Source organism: Phaseolus vulgaris, chromosome 5 (assembly GCF_000499845.2).
Source record: "Phaseolus vulgaris cultivar G19833 chromosome 5, P. vulgaris v2.0, whole genome shotgun sequence".
NCBI classification, from domain to species: Eukaryota; Viridiplantae; Streptophyta; class Magnoliopsida; order Fabales; family Fabaceae; genus Phaseolus; species Phaseolus vulgaris.
In genome coordinates, this window is record NC_023755.2 from 31507422 (window position 1) to 31519232 (window position 11811).

At 36.0% G+C, this 11811-nt stretch overlaps 2 protein-coding genes across 2 annotated transcripts; both read right to left on the minus strand.

Moving 5' to 3' along the window:
- Positions 1 to 3282: 3282 nt before the first annotated feature.
- Positions 3283 to 4721, minus strand: LOC137834315 (uncharacterized). Its single transcript, XM_068642373.1, has 2 exons — positions 3617 to 4721; positions 3283 to 3317 (listed from the first exon to the last, which is right to left on the minus strand). The coding sequence occupies exons 1-2, from the start codon at positions 4719 to 4721 to the stop codon at positions 3283 to 3285; spliced, it is 1140 nt and encodes a 379-aa protein (XP_068498474.1).
- A 2898-nt stretch (positions 4722 to 7619) lies between these two features.
- On the minus strand, positions 7620 to 11346 carry LOC137835436 (receptor-like protein kinase HSL1). Its single transcript, XM_068643949.1, has 2 exons — positions 8279 to 11346; positions 7620 to 8158 (listed from the first exon to the last, which is right to left on the minus strand). Exons 1-2 carry the CDS (start codon positions 10884 to 10886, stop codon positions 7767 to 7769), a joined length of 3000 nt encoding a protein of 999 aa, XP_068500050.1. The 5' UTR covers positions 10887 to 11346; the 3' UTR covers positions 7620 to 7766.
- Between the last annotated feature and the right edge of the window lie 465 nt (positions 11347 to 11811).

The window sequence follows — 11811 nt, forward strand, 5'->3', positions numbered from 1 at the left end:
GGGGTAAGGTGAGACTGGACGTAGCTCTGTATGAGTGAACCAGTATAAAAACTTGTGTGCCTTTTCTTCTCATCCCTGCACTCATTTCTGGTTTTGCTTAATTCTGTCAAGAACTAAATATGTTCTTTTGAAATTGAATCTGTTAATTCTGGGTTTAAGTAAAAGCTGTTCTTCCTAATTTGTTAAAGTTTTCTAATCACAAACAAGACAGTTGTATATGATGGTTTAAGTGATTTGTGAACAAACAGTCTAATCATTAAAATCTGAGAAAGAATCATTCTCCTTAAAACCTTGTGTTGAGTAAATTTGTTTGATTTCTAAGCATAGTTGTATCCTTCATCCTCATAATATTCAGCTAATCTGAATCTGGTATAATTCTCTGTTGAGCACAATTTTATATTGAACAAATTCAAATTGTGCTAGACTACTCTGAAGAATCAATCTGTTTCATGTAAAAACAATTTGTTCTTTTTGCCTCTGGTATACTGAAAATTGTGTGTTCTTGCGAAAATTTTATAAGCTCAATTCACCCCTCCCCTCTTGAACTTAGACACTAATAGACCCAACAATTGTCACAATATAAAAGAGATGGTTGCTCAAAAGGAACTTTGAAATCTTGAAGAAGATAAGTTAGCCATTGAATTTCACATGTAACAGTGGTCATTGCCCTGGATTCAGCTTCACAAGAACTCTTTGATATTGTTCCTTGCTTCTTTGATTTCCAAGATATGAGAGAATTCCCAAGATACACACTAAAACTAGTCACTGATTGTCTTGAATCACTGTAGGTGCCCCACTCACTATCACAAAAGGCTTTGAGATGAACAAAAGTAGTGGAAGAGAAAAATAGACCAAGACTTGGAGCCCCTTTGATATATCTGAGAATTCTAATCGTTGCATTATAGTGAACAATTGTAGGCTTAGCAAGAAACTGAGAAAGTTGTTGCATAGAAAATGTTATGTCAGGTCGGGTATTAGTGAGATACATAAGTCTTCCAATCAATCTTCTGTAGGCTTGAATATCTGTGAAAGGAAGACTTCCAGTAGAAGAGAATTTCTCATGATTATCAATAGGAGTGGGTGCAGGTTTGCAAGCTAAAAGACCTGCATCGGTTAATAATTCCAATGCATATTTCCTTTGATTTACCATTATTCTTGTCTTACTTCTTGATACTTCTAGACCAAGAAAGTATCTTAAATTCCCAAGATCTTTAATCTTGAATGTCTGATTCAAGGCTTGTTTGATTCGAACAATCTCTTCTTTATCATTTCCTGCCAATATTATATCATCCACATATACCAATAATGCTGTAAAAGATCCTTCAGAAGAATTAATGAACAAGGAATGATCATTCATAGATTGAGTATATCCCATAGAAAGCAAAAATGATGACAGTTTGGCAAACCATTCTCTGTTGGCTTGTTTAAGGCCATATAAAGCCTTTTTTTAGTTTACAAACTTTTCCTGGTGGAATAGAAGTCAATCCAGGAGGAGCAACCATGTATACATCTTCTTTCAAATCTCCATGTAAAAAGGCATTGTTTATGTCTAATTGTTTCAATTCCCAATTATAAATAGAAGCTAAAGAAAGAAGCAACCTTATGGTGGTCATCTTTGCTACTGGAGAGAAAGTATCGAGGTAGTTAATGCCTTCTGTTTGTGTATATCCCTTTGCCACTAACCTTGCTTTATACCTTTCAATTGTTCCATCAGCCTTATATTTTATTTTGAATACCCATTTGCAACCTATGGCAGCTTTGTTCTGAGGCAGAAGAGCAGTCTCCCAAGTTTGATTTGACTCTAAAGCAGATATCTCACATTGTATAGCTTTTCTCCATCAGTCATGTTTCACAGCTTCAGAATAAGTGTTTGGCTCAACATGTGAAGAAAGAGACATAACAAAAGATTTGTAAGAAGGTGATAAATTGCTATAAGACAAAACAGAATTCAAAGGATATTTAACGCTTGAAGATGTACTGGAAACATTAAGATTACAATGATAATCCTTTAAATACTTAGGTGATTTTTTTATTCTTGTGCTCATTCGGACAGATGGATCTGATTCAGAACTTTGTTCTATATCATGATTTTCATTGAGGTTTTGGTCTATATGGAAACAATCTTCTTCTGAAACCTCAATTTGTGACTCACAATTATTATCACTGCTATTTTCAACATTATCACAAGGTGTATTATCACAAGGTGCAAGAATGGCTTGTGATGGCTGACTTAAGACAAATTGTTCTTCAGCAAACCAAATTTGATCATTAATGTCGGGATTGTTAGTTTCATTGCTAGTATCTTGAACCCTTTGGTATGGAAAAATATGTTCATAAAAGACAACATCCCTAGACACAAAAATTTCTCTTGATTGAATATTCAACAAAATATATCCTTTTGTCCCCCGTTGAAAACCAATAAAAACACATTTTGATGCTCTTGGATCAAATTTTCTTCTATTTGTTGACAAGGTGCTAGCATAACATAAAGAACCAAACACCTTTAATCCATTAAAATTTGCATCAGTTTTAAAAAGCATTTCATGAGGAGAAGAATAGTTTAAAACAGGTGTGGAAAGCATGTTTATAATATGCGCAGCATGTATCACAGAATATGACCAATAAATTTTGGGTAAATGAGATTGTATCATAAGAGCTCTTGCTACATCTAATAAATGACCATGTTTCCTTTCAACTATACTATTTTGTTGTGGAGTATTGACACATGATGTTTGATGTATTATTCCTTTACTGACAAAAAAATTAGTCATGAAAAATTCAGTTCCATTATCATTTCTTATTATTTTTATTGTTGTCTCAAACTGTGTTTGAACAAAAATAACAAAATTTTCCAAAACCTTAACAACTTCAGATTTTTGTTTCAAAAGAAAAATCCATGTGTACCTCGAATAGTCATCAACTATGGTCAAGAAATATTTATGACCATGAATTGATGGTATTGAGTATGGTCCCCAAACATCTACATGAATCAAATCAAAACCTTTTTTTGATTTAGATGTACTAATAGGAAAAGAAAGTCTTTTTTGCTTTACAAAATGACAAACATCACAAACAAAAGATTTGTTATATTTAACAAAAGGAAATTTATTCTTGATAACATCAATACATTTATTTGAAATATGACCTAATCGAAAATGCCAAAGGGTTTCTAGATCACTAGCACTGACATTAACAGTATTGATGGTGTGTGTACATTCAAGGGGTTTAATTTGAAATTTCTGGTAAGTTGGGATCCTGAGTATATAAAGTCTATCTTGCGTCTTAGCAATTCCAATCATCTTCATTGTTATTTTGTCCTGAATGTGACAACCATTAGATTCAAAGGTAAGAACACAAGATAGTTTATCAATCAATTTTGCTACGGAAAGAAGATTAAAATTGAAGCAAGGAATGTACAAAACATTGTCTATGACATGATTTTGATTGAGAAAAACACTTCCAGAATAATTGGCAATGACTTGATTTCCATTTGGTAATTTGACATAAATAGGATCAATTTGATGATATGAAGTGAAATAAGTTAAGGATGAACAAATGTGATCAGTAGCACCACTATCAATAATCCAAGAACTAAAAGAAGAAATAAAATTATTACCTGTTTGATTGGAGGGATTGGAGGGAATAATAGAGACTTGATTAGAAGCATTGCCACTGGATTTGGTCTGTTGTAAAAGAGCTAACAATGTTTGATACTGCTCAAGAGTAAAACCAATTTGTTGAGACTCCACTTCTGACTTTGAACATTCATGATTCTGCTCATTATTATTGAAATTTGTATTCTGAAAAACTGCATTAGTATGACTCTGATCATGATTCTGATTTTTGAACTTGAAATGAGGTGGAAAGCCATGCTTTTTATAGCATGTATCAATGGTATGCCCTGTCCTTCCACAATGACTACAAATTTTGGAAGTATATCCTCTTCCATTGCTTCCTCTTCCGTATCCAACACCTCTGCCATAGGTTGTAGCATTGTTTTTATAACCTCCTTTGCTAGTAGCAATCATTGCCTTGGATTGATCACCAAATATTTGCCTCTCTTGTTGTGTAACAAGAGAGCAAACTTTATTCAAGGATGGCAAAGGGTCCATCAATAGAATTTGAGTTCTCATAGTCGAATAATTATCATTTAGCCCCCTTAAAAATTTGATAATCTGGTCTTGTGTTTTATATTTAGAAACATTCACAAGAGTATTGCATTTAGAGGCACATGAAGAAGCGGATAGCAGGCGGAAAAGATCAAGTTCATCCCAAAGAATTTTTAACTGAGTGAAATAGTTTGTAACCGTCAACTCACCTTGTTTAAAAGAAGAAATCATCTCCTGGATATCAGAAATACGAATCATGTCTCCTTGTGAGAACCTTTCCTTTAAATCATTCCATATGTCAAAGGCATTGTCCATACAGATGATGCTCTGCGCGATGGATTGAGAAACAGCCTTGAGAATCCACGAAACAACCAACATATTGGCTCTCTGCCATGTTGGAAACAATGATTTGGTACGATTAGGAGCTTCTATAGTTCCATCAATAAAACCTATTTTGTTCTTTGAAATTAGGCTCATTTGAAACGAACGAGACCAATGATGATAATTTGGTCGCTCAAGAATAATAGGGACAATAAGAAAGGAAGGATTATCTGATGAACTAACATGGTAAGGTGAACTAAGATCTTGTGAGGGATCATCAACTTCACCCATGAATAAATGTAGCAAGCAGAGCTCTGATGATCAGAGCTCTAATACCATATTACAAAATAGAACAGAGATGAACAAAAGGGAACAGAGATGAACAAAAGAGTAAATTGAAGACAAAGGATATGAGAATGAATATCTCTTCTTTCTTGTTATTCAAATCAAAACAAATGGTCTGAATATATACAAGTAGTACACTCATTCTAGGGTTTAACTAAAGAAGGAAATAATCAATATTAAATACTAGAATCATAACACACAAATAAAATAAAGGTTACTCCCTTATATAAAGAGAAATAACTGATAATTAGAAAAGACACACAATTATTGTTTTCTATAAAGAGAAGCAACTGATAATTAGAAAAGACACCTAATTATTCTTCTCTATAAAGAGAAACAACTGATAATTAGAAAAGACTCCCAATTAATATTAGGATCCTTCTGTAACTCTGGTATCCGTATCCTTTAATAGTTAAAGAAGAAGAAAAAATGGGAGTTATGTGCTTTTCCAATAATGCATGCATCACAAAACTGCATGTGTTTTAAAACTTGTTGTAAAACTTCATTGTTACAATGGCCAAGTCTGGCATGCCATATTTTAAGATAAGGTTTAGTAGTAATAAAAGAAGTATGATTAGCAGAGTATGTAGTATATGAATTTAAAGTTGGAAAAACATATAATTCATCTTTAATTGTTCCTTCAAGGAGAAACTTAGATACACTAATCAAATTTTTTTGTGATTTCAAGAACATGCATCAAATCTTTTAAAATAAATATAGAGTTAGTATGTGGAAGAACAATATTAGTAGAACCAACATGTTGAATATCCATACCTGAGCCATTACTAATCTTTACATGTTAGTTCCATGATACATGTGCTTAGATAAGAAAATGGTAGGATCATTGATTATATGATGCGAAGCACCACTATTTGGATACCAGAGAAGATCTTCAATAGTATAGTGTGTTCCAAGAATGGAAGATTCAAAACTTTCAATTTTTTGTAGATAGAAACTAAGAAAGATTAGCCTGAAACGAAGAGGAGTTATGTTGATCATACATGTATCGACATTGAAAAGCCGTATGGCTAGGTTTTCCACAATGTTGTTTTATATGTGGCAAAGCAGAGAAAGATGAAAAAATCCAAAGATTGCAATGAGACGATCGAGAACCAATAAAATGAGAACATTTATACGAGTTAGATGAACCAAAAGAAGTATGTCCTCCGCGATTGAAGAAATGGTTGGGAAGAGGTCTATCAGTATGTGGAGTAGTAGTGTTCCAAGGTGCACAAATCGTGTTTGCTTGAATAATATTTTGATAAAAAAAAGTCTACGCTTCTCAAAACGTTCTTCTTGTGCAAATAGTAAGGTCTCTATTTCATCAACCATGTATGGATCTAAATGGATAGTGATACAAGTGATGACGGATCATAATCATCGGACAAACCATCGAGAATGAAGTCTATGTGATCCTCAACGGATATAGGTGCCTCAACAGTACAAGCGAGTTCACAACTTTCTTGATGTCAAGAAGATAAGTAGTAAGGGATCTATCTTTCTTGAGTTGAAGCTTTTGTTTCTTGATCTTGGCACATGTGTGCGAAGTAAAGTAAGTTGTGAGACAACTCCATATCTGAATAAAAGAATGTATATTTAAATTTTATAATCTTAATATGTTTTTAATTGTTTCATTTTTTTCCCTGATTTTTTTTCTCTTAGTACATTAAATAGAAAGTACTACATTATATTAATTTATGGAAAATTTTAGTTTAAAATATAAAATAAAAAAGTTAATAAACCAATTTGGGGCTAATTTTTCCTACACCGGATAAATTGTGACATACACCTAATCTAATTTGCAAATTCTCCTTCATTTCGGAGTTGAAAATCCAAAATAAAAAAAAAATACATTTCAGAAAAGTAAATTTGGAACAAATTTTTTATATTCTGAAAATGAAATTATGGAATAGAATTGAAAATCAAAATCTCATTTCAAAAAAAAGAGTTTCAAAATAAATAAATAAATACATTTCAAAAAAGAATTTCTGAAAAACAAAAATCTGAAAACGTATTATAAAAAATGAAATTCCAGAATTCAGAAAAGATTTCAAAATCTAGAAAAGTGATCCAAAAACGTAATTTGAATTAGAAATTTCAGGATCCATAAATGTGTTCTGGAGACGTATTTCAGAAAAAGAATTCCAAAATGTATTTTGATTCACAACCTCTTCTTAAATAAATAAGAGCAGTTTTTACATTTTATGACAACCTCCTCTTAAATAAATAAGAGCAGTTTTTACATTTTATGTGAAGATCAGGTGAAGGTCACAATTCATTAGGTGCAGGAAGTAATTACCCCAACCTCCATTTAAAAAATGGACCTTCTGAAGATTGCAACGAGTGCAAACTCAATAAGGAGGCCCATTAAATGAACAATTCACACTTTTCTCTTGAGACCCGCATAATTTTGAAAAAGATTAGAGTCTTTATTTAAATAAAATTGTGCTCCTTATTATCCGTAATTATGATATTATTAACTCCATTAAATTATACAAAAAAAAAATACACCCAATTCGGAAATTCTGAAATAGTTGATCCGAAACATTTTCTTTATTTCGAATTCAATAACTTGGAATAAAGATATTTTTTATTTAAAATTATATTATTTGAAATAAATTAAGGAAATACCACAAGAAAGTATAAGGTCTTGAGAGAGATTTGAGATTTCATTTGAAGGAAAATTTTGGCCATTTCTATTGCCAAAGAGAAATAAATAAACAGGCAACGCAACTAGCTATGGAGGGATAAAGATTGGCATATGATAATTTCCTGCAAAAATATTATATTACAGTTTAATGCAAAGTAGAACATAATATATTGTAGTGAGAATTTCATATACCATTTTTAGCTGGAATTAAAGACCATGATAGGATTGAAATTGGAGAGTTTGTTACAATTGTTGTTTCAAGAACTATTGCCTAAGCAAAAACTAACTTTTAACTAACAATTTACCAAAGCTGAAGATTATTTTGATTTTGAAGATGAAGCTCAAACTAAGCTTCCCTGAAGATCATTATCAGAGGCCTCTTGAAAATAAGGAGAGAGTTTTCCACTTAAGGATTTGGGAAGTGCAGGTGCAGTTACTTCCTTCAGCATTTTCACCACTCTACGCATTGAAGGACGGGTTATAGGAAGAGAATTAGTGCAAAGAAGTCCCACACTGAGTACCTTCCTCATTTCTTCCCTATATTCTGTATCCAAACTTGGATCAATCAACTCTTCCACTCCTTTCTCATCCAATGTAGAGTAAACCCATTTCACTAGATCCTTTTCTCCATACTCTTGATGAAGAGGGGGCTTCCCAGTTACCAACTCCAAAATTACCACACCAAAACTATATATGTCACTCTTTTCATTCACCCGAAGAGTATAAGCATATTCTGCATCAAATTGAACCACCAAATCCATTAAATCTATGCACATAAATGAACACATAAACAGTCTACAAGCTTAATCAAAGTATAATTCAAAGGTTTGATGATACAAGTTTAAGGTTGTACCTGGTGCAATGTAACCGTAAGATCCAGCAATCACAGACATGGATTCTGCACCTTGGTTGGCTCCCTTCACAATTTTGGCAACTCCAAAATCGGCTACTTTTGCTCCAAATTCATCATCTAGCAAGATATTGCTAGATTTGACATCCCTATGAACAATAGGGGGGACACAATCATGATGCAAATAGGAGAGCCCCTCAGCAGCATCGATAGCAATTTTGTATCTGGTGGGCCAATCCAGCAAGCCTTTCTTGCTACTATGCAACAAATCAGCTAGGCTCCCATTTGGCATATACTCATAAACCAAGAGCTTGCTATCTTTATTGTTGCAGCAACACCATAATCTCACAATATTCTTGTGCCGAATCTTACCCAGTGTTTCAACCTCAACTTCAAATCCATCCTTCTCAGAATCAACAGATCCATTTCCCATGTTAGGTGTTCCGAACAATTTCTTCACAGCCACCACCTCACCATTGCTCAGCGCAACTTTGTAAACCTTCCCAGATGCTCCACTTCCTATAACATTGTCCTCACTTAGCAATTTAACAACCTCAAACTCACTAAACCCCAGCTTATGAAACGACCTCCACTTTGAAATGTGAAACCCCTTTTTCATCTTCTTGAAGTCCCGGAATTTGAAGTAGAACCAACACACCCCAACAATTAACACAATCCCAGCAAGCACAAATATGAACCGGAAAATCCACACATATTTCCTGCTCTTACCCTCATTCTCTTCCAAGCTTGGACACAGACCAGAGAGAGAACTACACAGACCCGGATTCCCAAGAAAACTCTTTCTATAATTCTCATTGGCATAAAGAGGAGGAATCTCCCCAGAAAACTGATTGTTCGACAAATTCAACAAGTTCAGCTTCAAATTCTGCAGCTCAATTGGAATTACACCAGATAACCGATTACTTGAAAGATCAAGATAATTAAGCACAGGCAAGTCCCATAACTCCTTAGGAATACTCCCATCCAATCTATTATTAGCCAAATCAAGTTCATTGAGCTTCTTCCAACCACCAACACCAGCTGGAATCTCTCCAAAAAGCTGATTGTCTCTGAGGACAAGCCTATCCAACTGACTCAACCCACCCACACTTGTCGGAATCCGGCCAGTAAGACTATTATTATTCGCCATAAACTCTTCAAGATTAACCAATTCACCAAAACCCTCAGGAATCGACCCAGAAAAGTTATTTCCCGAAATTAACAAAATTGACAAGTTCCGCGCTCCGGAAATCCCATTAGAAATCGACCCAGAAAGAGAGTTCTCAACAAGCTCCAACAAATACAAATGGGGCAAACCCCATAAGCCCTCCGGCACAACCCCAGAAAGGTTATTGTTCCTAAGCCGAACCCTTCTCAAACTCTTGCATTCCCCGATACTGTCCGGGATCCTCCCGGAAAAAGAATTGTAAATCAGAATCAGCTCCTCCAACGCTCCCCCGCTGCACAATCCCGCCGGAACCTCGCCGGAGAATCGATTATATGAAACGTCGAAAATCTGCAACTTTGAGTTTCCACCCAACCCACTGGGCAACGACCCAGCGAGGGAGTTGTTGAACAACTTCAATTCGTACAAGTTCTCCGAGTTCACTATACTCTCCGGCAAAGTCCCCTCGAGTTTATTAGTGAACAGGTTGAGCGACCCGAGTTTCTTCATTCCGCACAACTCGTCCGGAATCGTCCCAGTCAACTCGTTCGTGGAAGCATCGAACCGTTCCAAGTTAGTAAGGTTAGAGAACACGGCGCGTGGCAACGCGCCGGAGAGCGCGTTCTCGTAGAGTTCGATTTGTACAATGCTGCGCAAACCCGACAGGACTTGTTCAGGTATATTTCCGACGAGGTTGTTCATGGACAAGTCAAGGTGCGTAAGCTTCGTCAAGTTTCCCAGAGAAAGTGGAATGGGGCCCACAAGTTTGCACCCTGCTAGCCAGAGCACCTCGAGATTCGTTAGGTTCCCCAAAGAGGGAGGAATCGGACCTGCGTTGAATAAATCGTTGTAAGCGAGATGAAGCGTTTTGAGCGTGGAAACGTTGCCGAGGAAAGAGGGAATGGTTCCGTTCAGGAGGTTGCTGACGAGGGAGAGGCTTCGGAGTTGGCGGAACTGGCCGAAGCTCGTCGGAATCTCGCCCGAGAAGTTGTTCGATGAGAGGTCGAGGGTTTCAAGGGCGGGGAGGAAGGCGAGGGCGGCGGGGATGGGGCCGGAGATGAGATTCTGGGAGAGGTCGAGGTATCGGAGGGCAGCGCAGGTGGAGAACGCGGCGGCGGGAAGGGTGTTGTCAAGGTAGTTGTTGGCCATGGAGAGGTTGGCGAGGGAGGGAAGGCGGCAGAGGGTGGCGGCGGGGACGGGGCCGGAGAGATTGAGGTTGTAGAGGTTGAGGGAGGTGACGGCGCCGGTGGCGGCGAGGCATGTGACGGCGGTCCAGTTGCATGGGGTGGCGTCACGATGGTTCCAATCGGAGAGGGCGTTTGTGGGGTCGGAGAGTTGGAGCTTGGCCTGGAGGAGGAAGAGACCGTCTTGGTTTAGAGAGAAAGTGTGTTTGAGAGAGAGAAAGAGAAGCAGAAAGAAAAGTAGTCGCTGGCTATGGTGAAACATGGTTGTTCTGGTATTGCGTGTGGTGTGGGATTATGAGAGTTATTTTGAGACGTGAAGAAAGTGAAGGAAGGAGGAAACACAGTAACATAGCAGTTCAAAACGTAGCATGGCTATGGCATGATGTGTTATTTTGCTATATTTTGAGTTTGGTGTGAATGGAAAGGAGCATTGATAATTGATCACTTCTTCTGCTCTGTTCTCTCTTGCAAGTCAAGAACAGAGCTATCTCTCTCTTCCTTTCTTCTTTCCAGGGTCCACTGAGGGTTACGCTCTTGCATGGATATTAACCTCCACAACATCCTATTCTTATTGGAATTTTGTGTTCAAATCTGTAGTAAACAGAATCTAACATCAATAAAAGATTTTTTTTCTCTCTCAGAAGAATTGTGTACTATATTTCTTTCATTCAACCAAGAAGTATATAGAACTTCTATAGAGTACTTATTAGTATTCTTTTCTCATAAGATAAAATGATAGTATTCTATATAAATATCTTAATTAAGGAATTCAGATACACATGGATAAACTACATTGTAGTGTCTTATTAGTCTGTAAAAATTAGAAGATGGTTTTTTATTAAATTACATATTTTCTAAAAAAAATGCTTTTAATATTTGAACCCTAATCTTAAAATGCTTTTTAGGGTTTGTCTTATCTTAATCATTAGATTGTTCATGTTTGACTGAAATTAAGTTAGAGAGAGAAAATAATGAATTCCCAACTGCAAAGTGGAGAATAGAGTATCAATTATTTGCCTAAGATTAGAAGAAATGGAGGGCAGTAGGGATGACCTTTGTGGTTGAAGATGTAAGATTTGGTCCACAGCCAGAAAAGGATATGCAGTGTTGTTACTTTCATACAAGCACGGAAATTCATTTTGGTAAAAGACATGAAACTTACAGTTTTAGCTTTATATTTAGTAAAA

Excerpts from the sequence above, each read along its gene's own strand:
- LOC137835436 (XM_068643949.1), bottom strand. The coding sequence starts at position 10,886 with ATGTTTCACCATAGCCAGCGACTACTTTTCTTTCTGCTTCTCTTTCTC. Across the intron at positions 8,159-8,278 it reads TTACGGTTACATTGCACCAG|AATATGCTTATACTCTTCGG; the intron begins GTACAACCTTAA and ends AATTTGATGCAG.
- LOC137834315 (XM_068642373.1), bottom strand. The coding sequence starts at position 4,721 with ATGGGTGAAGTTGATGATCCCTCACAAGATCTTAGTTCACCTTACCAT. Across the intron at positions 3,318-3,616 it reads CAATCCCTCCAATCAAACAG|GACAAAATAACAATGAAGAT; the intron begins GTAATAATTTTA and ends TGTCACATTCAG.